General features: G+C 37.5%; 2 protein-coding genes across 2 annotated transcripts; both read right to left on the reverse strand.

The window, feature by feature from the left end:
* Positions 1–1,788: 1,788 nt before the first annotated feature.
* Positions 1,789–3,391, reverse strand: LOC145463894 (uncharacterized). Its single transcript, XM_081447686.1, has one exon. The coding sequence runs from the start codon at positions 3,108–3,110 to the stop codon at positions 2,367–2,369; it is 744 nt and encodes a 247-aa protein (XP_081303812.1). The 5' UTR covers positions 3,111–3,391; the 3' UTR covers positions 1,789–2,366.
* Positions 3,392–6,740: 3,349 nt separating this feature from the next.
* LOC145463933 (haloacid dehalogenase-like hydrolase domain-containing 5) lies at positions 6,741–13,832 on the reverse strand. The gene is made up of 8 exons (XM_081447728.1): positions 13,314–13,832; positions 12,455–12,567; positions 11,403–11,499; positions 10,883–10,919; positions 10,339–10,513; positions 9,864–9,909; positions 9,433–9,569; positions 6,741–8,795 (listed from the first exon to the last, which is right to left on the reverse strand). Exons 1-8 carry the CDS (start codon positions 13,632–13,634, stop codon positions 8,447–8,449), a joined length of 1,275 nt encoding a protein of 424 aa, XP_081303854.1. The 5' UTR covers positions 13,635–13,832; the 3' UTR covers positions 6,741–8,446.
* Between the last annotated feature and the right edge of the window lie 103 nt (positions 13,833–13,935).

The raw sequence follows: 13,935 nt of genomic DNA on the forward strand, positions 1-13,935 counted from the left end.
TATATGAAAGAGCGGCTTCTACACAGAGCTAATTTTAAACATAACAGTTGTTTAGTGTCGCCGGAGCAACTTCCAATGGCTTCTTTCTTAACTACTGCATCCTCCACGAAGTACCTGTTAAACAATCAATATCACGCGAATTGAAAACGGAATTCATTGCTGACTTTGCCATAAGCTCGAAGAAAACGGCCACCTGTGGAATAATGGCATAGGGGGTGTTCCCAGCTGGTTTTGAAATAAATGGCAGCCATGTTCTCTTGTTAACCAAAAGATATTTTACACTTTTGCCGGCTTATGCAACCACCGGAAACCAACAAAATTGCGACTTGTGAAAAACACTTTCGCGGCTTACCAAACACGTGCTTTTTGCTAAAGAAGCAGGAACAGTGAAGATTATGTTCGAACGGGACAAAGTTCGCATATTTAAATAATAAGACAAAGAAGATTTCACGGGATAAAGAACGTCGGCGCGTGGCAGCTGCAGTGAACAATCGTGCAATATAAAGAAAGCTCTTTCTTCAAATACAAGATACGAAACAAAGGCCAGAATAGGTCTTTTTTGACATCGGAATGTAGACAAATATGAAAATGGCAAAGGCATTAGAGTTTTATAGTTAAAGCCCCGAGAAAATGCTAGTTTACAGTATGCATGTGGGTGGCGCAAAATGTTTTCTCTAAGAATTATTACGAATTTCTGATAAATTCATTAGCGCAAAGCCATATTAAAGTCTTATCTACCAAAAGCATATCGAGTTTGTTTGTTTTATTCAAAATCGGCAGCTGCATGGAGTATAAATGCAGCGGGAGAATTGTTTAACTTTTTGAACAAAAGAAGAAAGATCCTTTCTGTTTTGAAGGCATTCATGTAAGGCTTCAAAATTTCGGAAATAATACTGAAAAATTGTATTGATTTTCGACAGTACGAGTTTAATGCAACCATTCTTGTCAATCTTGTATGACTGAGGTGTCTAAGTAACACAGTCTTCATCAAGAGTGGTCTGACCTTGAACCGGCCCGAGGGAGCTATTTTCGTGCAGTTTCAATTGTTTGGTGAGAGGTTTTTTGTTCTTTGAAAAGAAAAACCACAAGATCGTCTTGCAAATCTAACTGAGGAAAAATTACATACAGTTAAGAGAAACCTGACTCGCTTTTTACTGCTAACCTAATGCCTAGGTTATTTTCTTTCTTTTTCTTTTTTCGAAAGCAAAACAATGTTAATAACTGCTATTAGCAGTTTTAAACATTTCTTGATTTCAAATCAACGATTACACCTCGAACGAAAAGATCAACAAGTTCATTTTAAAAATCTGCAAGGGGCAAACATTGCCAGGATTGTGGCGTGTGCAATCTAATTCAGTTCATTCACAGCTGCTCTTTGTTACATTCAATTAGTTTGCTTATTGTAATTTATACGTGGGTCCTTTGCCCTTGACATTTCTTCCAAGATCAAAATTTGCATGTTCAGTGACAAGCGAACAGCTCATCAGTTTAGAGCTCTTGTCGGTCATAGCGCGAAACTCTATTCTACGAGTTTTAAGATCTTGTACTATGAAACAAAGCCCGGTTAGAGCAATGAATGACGGCTTTGAATAACGTTGTTGATCAGCAATATTGATTTCAAGCCATTCGCTTGAATGTAATGATGATAGTTGTTTACAAAAGCAGCCCCGCGTAGCGCGCACTATATTGCGTAATAGAAGAGGACAGAGTCAACAACTTTTAGAACTTCTTTGTTATTTACAAAAAAATCGGTAGATTAACAACAAGTATTTATGCCATAAAATCAGCCAAGATTTTTTATTAACTTAGTGTGTCAGGTCTTGTTATTTGAAGTTTTAAAATAAAAAGATGTAAGCAGCACCAAACTATTTCGGATCCAGTCCAGCTGAATTCATTAAACATGCTAAAAGCCTGATTGAAAAATTTTGCCTTTCACGAAAAAAAATTATTTTTAATTTACAAAAGGGTGTAACAAACACCTATTCAATCTACAAAATTATTTCCTGAATTCTGTGAAGCTCAAGATTAAAATTGATGGTGAAGTGCGTCTCGATCACCGAGTATTCTTGTTCATAAAAATTATAATAAAATATATAAAATCAATTGTCAATACCACTGGGCGATCTCATGTGTGTAAATACTAGTCTGGGGGAACAAGGGTAATTTAAGAAGCTACAAGCTCTAATAATTTTTTTTGATCTATTTTAAACTCTGGTAAAATGTCCCCTGCGGTTGTATTTGTTACTGCACAGTTCTCGTAACTGAGCAGCAGTCAAGTTAGCACGCAAGCCCACGCGTGGCTCTCCTTCAAAGGCAGCGATGAGTTGTCGTGCTGTCCTTCAAGCGCGCAACCAACGCGTTCCGTTTCAAAAGAACATTGGGTTTGTGGGTCTGTTCAGTTCTTTGCGGGACTTCAATCCGTGTGTTTTCGCGTGCTTCGAAAGGTGATCGCTTCTCATAAAACGCTTGCTACAGATCCCACAGACATACCGTTTCTCACCCGTATGTGTGCGGTAATGACGGGCGAGCTCGTCGGAGCGAGCAAACTTTTTTTCGCAACCTATCCAAGTGCAGTGAAATGGACGTTCTCCCGTGTGCGTGCGAAGGTGCGCTTTCAGGTGGCTACTCTTGCCGTACTTTTTATCACAACCAGGGTACTGACAGACGTGAGTTTTCTTCTCTTGCTCGCTCTTTCTCCGTGCGTTTCGTCGCCGGGTTTTTTGTTTTGGTTTCGTGATCAGTTCACTGGGCTCAGAGGGCGTGTCGTCGTTATCGCGTCGCGTAACGCTAGCACTGTCCTTCGGGGTTACATCTAGCGTGCATTTTTCCCGCTCTATTTCCTTAAAATGTACGCCGAACCCGGGTCCTATCTTGACGTTCGACGTCTGCTTTGAAGAGTCCGAAAGGCAAGAATGTTTCTCTATCATAAAGCACTCCTCCTCCATGGAAGCCAAGATTTTTGCGAACATCAACAGAGGCGACGACGACGAGTTTTCAGAATACACTGGGGCAGGTTTCTTTGGAAAAATTTTTGACATATCGAGTAAACATCTCGCGGCCGAGAGAGTGTCCAAGGCGACGCTGGGAGAAAAGAAAGCTTGAGTTCCCATTTCGCTTCAAACTTCAAATCGGCGCTTGTGTATTACCAGACGATCGAACGCAATCCCACGAAAAATTTCCGGCGAATATATCCTTTGGCGATTCTCCGCTCTTTAAATCACAGGAATAACTTGTGACCAAGTCAGACAGAGTTAAGGGTAACTGAAATCCTAAGCGGAACACAGTCCACAAAAACGATGTCGATTTACGGACGTAGATCTTACCGCGAACCAGCGCAGAAGCTTATGTACAATTCATGTGCGAATCCTCGAGTATGAATATTTTTAAATGACGGCAACAGCTGGGTATGGTTGAAAGTGGGTTTTGTTTCCGCTCAATGACAACAAAAGAACCGTTTCCGTGCTTTGGGAGGCGGGGCCAACAAAACCCTACTAAGCTAATTAATGCTAATTTCTGCCCAGCGATTGGCTCGTGAATTCAATAACCAAAAGGTACACGTGCTGAAATTGACAAACATAAATAGATATTTTTTGTCTTGACGACCTTTCAAGTATTTGGGTCGAGATGTCGGAAATTCAAATTTCCTTTGCTAAGTTGCCCTCCGAAGAGTAATTCCGGACTACGAAATGACGCGGAAGATGTAAAACGACTTCGGTAAAGGGCGGAATGATTGTCGGTCGGAATACCACCCTTCACTTAAAGGGCTTTTCGTGCAAAACAACTTTGTTTACACCTCAAAATGAAGGCGTGAGCCACCGGCAACCCCCAAGGGACGCGCACTACAGTAATGAAGTTAAATCCCTTTACGACTTGACATAACCTTCAAAAAAGATTTGGAATGCGTGTTTCTTGGAAAGAATAGAGCAAATTATCTACTGCCACAAAAACATTTTGAATTGAATCAGTGTGGCTGGTGGTGGTGATTTCGTCGGTTGTCCCTTTTTTTTCATTTGAAAAACCTCAAATCTGTCACGCCTACATGTTTATCATAATTGCTTAGCAGGTTATGAACACCGTAGCAACCAGGGATCCGATCTTCACCTGGAGCAGGTCAATGCATACAGTGCGATAACAGAGTTCTTTTGTGTCGGCAACCAACAAATAAACCGCAGAAAAGAGTCATTCAGCCGTCTGGGGACAAACACAACTGTGCTTGACAAAGTTGCGAACTTGGAAGTGCGATCAAGTGTAAACCCGCGTGTAGAGATTTGTTATTCTAAAATAGGTAACTAGCACCCGCCTTGCTACAAATGCTGTCCAATCAAATTATTTCAACCCAGTCAAAAGACAAGTCAGATTCCATTTGCACAATTAACATTTCGTCCTTTACAAGACGCGTTTGGGGGCAAGTAGTTTAGGTACGATTTTTCCTGTAAACTGACTCTAACCCCCGTGTCTCAAGATATAAGAATCTTTGCAAGACTGATAAGGCGATATTTATCGGCTACAAACGATAAAAATAGCAACCACGCCGAAGTTATGATCTGGGTGTAGATTATTTTATGAAAGGAAAATATCCATTAGTTTCCCGCGCGCGTTAAACACACAAAACTTTGACAGAATGCCAGAATTAAAATTGCCTTGTTACCAGTTAATACGCCTACCAATTGCTTTTATTATAAAACTCGAATGCAAGAAGAATCGAGATTGACTTAGAAGGCCCTGGAAGCTAAACTTCGACAAGCAGTAATACCTTCTTGGCAGCTGATATTATAATTTTGCTAAGTACGCGAGTTTACATCAAGAGAAAATTCTCGCGTCCCGTTGGTGTTGAGGCGTGTTTGTGATACTTGACATTGTTGCGTCGCGTTTCAGTTTGGACACACCTACGAAGACGCCACGCGTACGAAAAAAACTGTGCCAAGATTTCACGTGCATAAACTGACAGCGTTTGCGAATACTCGACTCTTGAAAGTTAAAACGACTGACGCATGGACCATGTGCGACATCGCGAATCACTGGAGCGGCGAGCATAAGCCCACATGACTACCATGTGTGGGTTGAATTGAAAAGTTTGCCATATACGCAGTCCGATTGACAACGCAATGACGAGAAATGAGAATAACACCAAATGCGAGACAGCTAGATGATTTACGAGACTAAAAAATTGAATCGTAGGATCGAATTGCGAACCAAAATTAATGTTTTTTGTTTGTTTGTGTCCAAAGTTTAATAAAACATTATTAACAGTAATTGAAATTAAATTATCCCGCGGTCTTTTGTCTGTTTCTTCGATCTGGAACTTTAAAATAAATGAAGACGTAGACAGTTGCAAAAATCATGCAAGAACACACGGTTTAAAAAAAACAGAAGCGTTTTTCGATGCCGTTGTGTAAACCGGAATCCCCTGTTTGCTTGCAACTGGCCTATTGCTTCTATCAAGTCCATTGCGTTGAAACTTACTGACGGCTGAAACATAACTTTCCGTGACGCAAATAGCCAATCTATTGTCTCATCGACTTATTACGTCATCGAGCGCACGTCGTCGCCGGTTAGTCACGCAATGCGAGACTGCGCCATTCTCGGCGTAACAGAGTCTGGTAGATGATGTAAAACTTTATATCCGCTAGGCAGCCTCGCGCGCTGAATAGAATAAAACGTGTCTCTGTCTCATTTTTAATCAGGGTATTCAGACTAAAGATCGAAAGAAAATCTGAAAAATATACAATAGAACAATGGAAAAGAGGCAGGATGGTTTTAAAAGTTTACCGAGGATTAAGATCAATTTACACACTGGTGTATTTTGCTAAGCAGACATTCTGGGCGCCCGTCACGCAGTCTCTAATCCCAACCAGGACCTGATGGATTCCAAGTCACAAAATTTAGCTGATGTGAAACAGAGGGATACAGTCCCTGAATTAATGCAGTTCCCCTGGGATTCCTAACCTGGTGATCAGAGCATCTTTTTATGACAGAGTCTAAGTTTTGTACTTAAGAAACTTGACAGATCTTTTCCTGTTCTCAGGAGAGAATTTTTCTTAAAATAAACAAAACACAGGGGGTTTGTAAACAGCCATTGCTCACATCTTAACATCAGAGCATAAGTTAACAAAGTTGCAAAGTAAGTTTGTTTAGAATCTTAGACACAATGTTGTGTTCTAAGTATACCAAACAAGACAGAGCCTAAGACTAAAGTTGAGTCCTAGGGTTCAAACAATAATTCTTTTCCATAAAGATTTAATCTCCATGGCAACTTGGATGTTATAAGAGGTACATGATGATAAGTGTGAAAAGTGAGCACAAACCTTTTTTTTTAAATATGCAAAAAGGTTCCGTTAGTAGAGCATTTTATACACTCATTGCTAATTGGTGGTCATTTTGCCTAAATACATACAAAATTAAATTAATAGCAAAGATCATACTGGAAAACAGGATGTTTAGTTTGGGATGTAGGATGGAAACCACTGTGAACATTGCATAAGAATCTTGCAACTTTTATCTATAGAACGTTAAATGGTTAGTCCTGAAATGTGTGGACACAGGCAGGTGATGAGAAGAAAATCAACAGCTTCAGTACAGATGGTCTTGATGTATGACCAACTTCTTACAATTGATATTGCAAACAAATGGAGTAACAAAAGTCATAATTTTTTTTACAAATCTTGAACCAATGAGCTTTGTTGCACGTGTATTGAGTTATTGATATTTCGTTTATAAGTCTGTTAACTTCACAACACACATTAAAAGTTTAATTCATATATTTGTTAGTCTCACTCATTTATTCACTTCGACACTTCACACATTTGTCAGGCATCTAAAGAATTTACTACAGTGATCCCCACCTTACAGCCAACCCATTTATAGGGCCTTTATTCTGGCCCAAACAAAAGCCCAGTCAGTCATTTTCCTACTCAAAAAATTCCAAATGGCAAAATGATACTGAAAAGAAACAATTTCACCCCCCTCAAAAATAAACACAGGATATTAATATTTTGTTATTTGCTTCTTATGCTAAGTGGTAAAATCAAACTCAATGCAATAAATAAATAAAAATTACATGTGAATATACCTGTAAAATAAAAATTCTTCCTGAGGAAACAAGATTTCAAGTTGATTTCTTTCAAGACTAAGACATTAATATCAGTAAATATGCATTTAAGTCTAATGTTATATACTATACACATTCAATAGATTAAAAAAAGAAACTTACATCCCATGCATGAAATCTAAAAACCCAGTCTATAGACAGTCAAATGTAATAGTCATTCAAGTATATATTAAAGAGATGTAACCATAGAGGTTTTGCATGGCAGGAGCAATGAAAATGTTTTGCATTAGAAAGAACATTTTTTCCCCATAGGAGAAAGTGTCCATTGTTCCTGCCGTGCAACATGGTTGCCATGCAAAACCTCTATAACAATACCTTTTCCACTTGACACAATATCAGTGGAAATCTATTAAATTGAGAATATATTTATACTATTTCAGCAAAAACGAATGTTCCTCAGGAATGCTAACATTGTTAATGTTGTAACAAATTGAATAATGTTCTAGCCATGGGTATATGTTATTGTTGCGATAATAATACTGAGTTATTCATAAAAATTGATAAACATGTTTACCTAGAGACAGACTGACACCTAAAATGATTGATTTTGCAGGATTCTTTCCTGATAAATAATATGCTTGAAATAATCTTTAAAATGTTGTTAAGTACACACAACAGTATATAATGACAAATAATTATTCTACTTTACACTAATTTGGTTGCAGTCGAGGTTAAAAGAATAAAAACGTTGCCTTTCAATCCAAGTTAATTTTCAGATTCTTCACAAAATGGAATAGTTTTCTAATATTTGCTGTAAATAAATAAAATTAAGACTATTGATATGTGACATCTTTAACTTTGATTTCAAGTATTTTCAAAAAAATCCAAAGTGAAACATGATTGCTAATTTACATGTACCTTGTCAAGCCTTCTGACTGTATTTAGAGATGTACAATAACTACAACATATGCTTCAGTGACCACTACACTGTATTTTAGTCATAAAAAATGGTGGATTTTAAGCAAACTTTGGCTAAACTTTCAGCAGTCTGACATATGAACATGTACGTGGTTAAAATAACCATGAACATAATATCTCAGTTGCTAAAAAACTAATATAAATAGTTGTATTGGATCTGGGATCCAATGTACAGTGTCCAGAAAATTTATCACATTCATTCAATTTTTTTCCCTCAAAATAAAGGGAGCTTTTTTAAGTCTAATGAAGTCCAATTGGGATTCAAAGACAAGCCTATGCAGCACTCACAAAAATTAGCTATAGAACAAATATTTTACTTCAAATACCTGACATAACTCAGAGGCCCATGTAATAATGATATACACAGCAGTAACAAAACAAAAATGTCACACAGCAATATCATATAACACACCGTTGTAGTCAAACGGAACTTTCTTGTTCTTGTTTTAAAATGAGTTCAACTGCTTCAGCAATATTTTCCACGACATGATTTGCCCTTCTCAAATGAGGAAGATAGACAGTGTCACGATGTAGAAATCTTGCTCCATCGCCATTTGTGAGTTTGCTGTCATCTTGCTGTGACACTCCAGTTTGAACTAAAATAGATTCTACGCTTTTTACTTCAGGCAACCAGTTAATCCCATTTTGTTTTGACTGATGGCAGGAGCTTTTCAATTGTTTTTCACCATTGTTTCCACTAGTTTTATGAAATACCTTCAAGTACTCATGGCATAAATTTGCTCCATAAATGTCTGTATCCAGATTGTCTCTGAGAAAAGAAAACAAAAAAACAATTGATTGAAAGTTTTTCACTTCATTGCACTGACAGTCACAAGTTTAAAATTTGTGGCTTTTATAATTTTTTTAAGCAAGAAAACTGGTGAAAGTAAAGTAACATGACATATCGACGACTTCAGGTCATCACTGTCTAATGAAAAATAATAGCAAGGCATATTTATAGAAATTAGGATGTGAGGAAATACATAAGCAAAGGTGACATGGATTCAGGTATAAAGTTTCGCCCGAATGAAATCCGCTTGCGTGTTCAGTTCTGGTCTTTTCTCCTTGATCCACAGCATTTCAAAGATCAAACATTCAAGCTTGCCATGGCATTTCTTTATAATGACTTTAAAATTATGACTTAATAATAATTATAAAGTCATAATTTTAAAGTCATAAGGAAATACCATGGCAAACTCAGAAACCAGAAAACCACATAAGTATTACATGAATGTAGTTAAAAAATTACAATGTTCAGAGTTGAAAATACATTGGCCTTAGCTGGTTTTCATTTGTGTCCTCTAGTCCAGTCAAAGTTATTGGAATTTGGAGATGTTGGTTTTGTGAAGGGAGGAAAACCAGAGCACTCGGAGAAAAACTATAGCCAAGTACATGTACATACTTACCCAACTGCATATAATGATTTTATGTTGCCTGATGTGCCTCCATTGTTTTGGTTAAGGCAATATTCTGCATACTGGTAGTTTGTCAAATAAGGCTTGCCCAAGAACTCTGTGTAAATTAATTCTTGACCAGTCAATTTCTGAAAAAAAAATTGAAAGTGCACATTGTATTAACATCATACAGCTAAATAGTCGATTATCACTTATAGCAAATCAAATTCAATGCACTTTTAACGACATTTTGATCTAGAGAAGTCTTCCCTATCTAATGTGTGGAGATAAATTAATAATGATAATGAACACCACACATCCACAATGCAGAATGGACAAAATAATTCACTGATCTTGAACCTGAGTACTAGTTTATGCTCTGAGGACTGAAAGCATTATGGAGATAATGATTAAACATGTGCGTAAATTTACTACAACTGCACCTTGTAAAGATTTTCCAGGCTCAGCAAGAAAGCACCATGACCAAATCTATGATTAAAATATAACAATAAATTAATATATTATTTGGATAATAAGGCCACAGGAGCAGATCCTTACCGGTTTCCACCACTTTATCGAAATCATTCAGATTTTTCAGAGAGGGTTAGATACCCAGGTAAGGAGACTTTAGGGAGTTACAATCCAAAATATTTCCCTGAGGAAGATAACCTGGATCCCTCCTAGTCTAGATGTCTTTATCTTTGGTGCTTGTTGTTTTGGAAATCAGTCATCAGTGGTACTATATCTACGCATGGGATTAGATTAGATCAACCTTGAGCATTCTACCAACTGATCTATGGGGAGGCCAGATGGGAGTAGGTCTCGGGTGATAAGAGTTGTGGTAATTTGAGGAAAAGTAGATTTATATCAAGATTGCAGGAACCCTACCAAAAATAATAATTACAATTGATTTAATACCTGGCTAAGGGAGCTTCTGACATGTAGATTAAATCAGTGTTTGCTACAATGACAGGAATGTGTTCCTTTGGTGGGGAAACTGGACTGGAATATGGACGACCATTTGTGATGAGAAGATCAATAATTAACTGCAGATTTGTTTCCCATCTTACTGCCTCACCAAGTAACAGCACAGCTATAAAGTGAAGAGGAAAATAGAAAGGTAATACATGTACATGTAAGTCTGGATTTCAAAAAAACTCAACAGTCTTTTAGTTATCTTTGACTCTTTCTATTGTCCTGAAGGGAGAATAAAGTTATTACTGCAAAGTTACTAAATTGTGATTCTCGGGCTAAGTTTCCATATACATGCAAATGTATTCACCCACAATGAGACCATGAAATATTGTATCAATCTGACCACCAATGCACCACCAAAATTCCTGTCATTTTTTTTTTAAGGACTCTAACTAAAAACATTACTGAATAAACTTTTGTCCTTGTTCCTAAAAGAAAGAAAATGTGTCCAGTAATGAGGTGGCAGTAAGGACAGGTTGCACTATACCTTCAATGGGTGGAAATTCTCTGCCAGCATTATCAAGCTGAAATGAAGAAAGATTGGAACAAGCCATTAGGGTGTGCTTGATATGGTGAGACAGTCTGGTAATACAAATCCGTATAGAATAATACTTTGTTGTATAGAATGATTTTCAATAATTTTTGAGTGCCATAAAACCAGAACCACAGCACCTAATCACTCAATCAGCCAATCACAAAGGGCAGAGCCAGTCCAAACCCCAGTCCAGTGAACCAATCAAAACTCAAAGTAAATAGATGAAACTGACACTTAGTATGGGAAAACGTGTTCAATTGAGTCGGTAGTAATTGGTTTTGGTCTCACTTCTGATTAGACAAAAAAGTGATGTGAGGTTTTTAAGGTCCATGTAATCATGTAGCATAGTAGTGCAAAACCAATATTACATTTTGACACTCAAATAAAAACTACTCTATTGCATTCTATTACTCGATAAATAAAACATTTTGATTAACAAATAATTATAAAATTGTACTAGCACTGTACATACATTAGCATTGTCATATCTTGTTTCTCTATCCACCATGTCTAGTAAAGGATAGGCTCTTTTCAAATCTTGTATATCAGAAACATTAGTAAACCCATATCTAGTTTTAATTATAAGAATTAAGGAAAAGTACAATCATCCATATCTTGCTCACTGCCAAGACACATCCTTTTGACTTAATGTCAACCACAGCATCTATTTGAAAGGAGGGTGGACCTGGTTAAAAGGTTTCCCATATAATAGAGGAGGGTATATAAAGAAGGGTTTAAATGTAAATGTATATAATACTTGAAGCAACAATCTGGTATGGTTACCCTGTAGCTTGATTAGTGTGCCTGCAAAATCATTTTCGGGGACAAAATAAATGAACAAATAAATAAACTAATTTTTGATATAATTATGAGGCCCTACAGTGTATATACCTAGGAAGAGAATTTAATGGACGTTGCCTCAGTCATAATTTTTCAGGGACAATATTACCTCAGTCATAACTTTTTTCTGCCTATGGCCTTGGAGATAATTGATTTGCGTCAAACTTGAGAAATTATTTCTTTTTTTAGTATTCAAATGCAGTTAAAACTAGGTGATTAAGAATATTATGGTGTCCAATATTTTATATCTAGTATTAATATTATTTTAAAGTTCAGGAAAGACTTTGACATCAAGCAAATCAATCAATCTTTATTTAAAACACGAAGTCTTACCATAAAAATGGTCTTGCTAGGAGTTGTGTAGAAAATTACAAAGAATAAATTAACTATATTAGTAGGAATACATTAACTAACATTACATTACATTAACTAACGAACTAATTAACTAGCCTACAATAAAAAAATCTGTGTAATAAAACTTTCTCTAATTCACATGTATAGTGCACTAAAAAAAGATCTTTCCCATTCAGTGAGGTTTTAAGCAGTTTTAAACTAAGCAGGTGGCATCATTGGTTAACATATGTGACACTGGGATGATATTACCAGGTGAAACAGATGTACACTGATGTTTTTATTGCCATGATGTAAAAGATTTCTGTGATATAAATATTTCTAAAAGGATACCCTTGGAGAATTTCTTTCATATTTCCTTGTGCAGATACCAAAACATGTTTGTTGTATAGCCAGTCAAACATTTTTAATGGTGTATGTGACAAAACCATCTGCTCTTCTTGTACCTTCAAGTGAAATAAAAGTACTCCATTTACAATGTTTTACTGTGGGGATCTGAGATATATTAGTATGGGATATCATGGTCTTCTTAAATGCATTCTATCATCCTCCCAACCCTGTAACCCCAACTACCTATAGGCAAAGAATGAGAGGCCATCCAAAAACCACCTGGTGGAGAACAGTGTTGAAGAAGCTGGAAGAAATGGATCTCTCGTGGAGTGAAGTATAGGCTAAAAAGCACAGGGCAGGGTTCAGAAGCTGGGTTTGATCGCAGTCTAATGTCCCAGCCAGGATGAAAAGGATAAGCTCACTGTAAGTGTGATTCTCCCAATATCCCAAATAATTCCCAAACAGTGACATAGCTGGTTCTGACATTCAAACATGCAACATGGTTTAATGTCTGAACTCTATCCACATGACACAAGAAAAGGGAATGTGCACAAGACAAGTGGGATTCCCCAGCTTGGACGAATTGAGATAAACAGGAAAAATATTTTTATAACATTGCAAGCTATCTTATTAAAAAGAAGCCCAAAGAGGCACGAAACACTAAGTAATCAGGGGGAGTTATTTAAGACCACCTACCACCCCCACCCCAGCCCATCACTGATTTTTATCAGCACCTCTCCCCCCTCCCCCAACCAAGAGGGGTGCGGATAAAAAATGGAATGTCCCAATATCTCATTTGATCTTGACCCAGCAACCCATCCCCGATTTTAATGAAAACACATTAATTGGTTCATGCGATTACCTCAAAGCCAGTCTTATCAGAAAGGCGTTCAGCAGCTTCCTTTTCAGACTCAGACCCGGCATTCGTCAGAAATACTGTAGGAATGTCCGCCTGTTGTAGCATTTCCAGAGCTTCTCTTGCCCCAGGGATTGCATTCCGGCCCCTTACAAGGACTCCGTCGATATCCAACAAAACTCCGAAGGATTGTACCGCCGCTTTTGGTAACGGTCTTGGAGTAGGATTCTCACAGAGAGAACGAACTACACAAGACCGTGGCGCATTACGCAATTTTGGCGCAAAAGATTGCAGGACACGACGTGATGTCACACAAGACACAGACATCGTTGGGACTGATCCGAAAAAGCGCCGAAGAATCTTAACGTAGAGGGATTCTTCAAAAATACTGCTCCTAACAAAATTTGAAAACTAAAGATTTTACCTCTCATGTGCAAGAGGTTTCAAAGTTTTCAAAACAGGCAAGGAAATCTACCGGGCGTCTTCCGCTTGGGACGGATAGAATGATGGGAGATTTTTCTCCGATTAATTGTCGACTAGTTTGTCGACTAGTTTCGGAAACCCCCGTTATATGTCGGTATTACCGAATAATCCCGAAATTTTAACGAATGTATTGCGAAACAGGAAT

This window comes from Orbicella franksi, chromosome 1, assembly GCF_964199315.1.
Source record: "Orbicella franksi chromosome 1, jaOrbFran1.1, whole genome shotgun sequence".
NCBI classification, from domain to species: domain Eukaryota; kingdom Metazoa; phylum Cnidaria; class Anthozoa; order Scleractinia; family Merulinidae; genus Orbicella; species Orbicella franksi.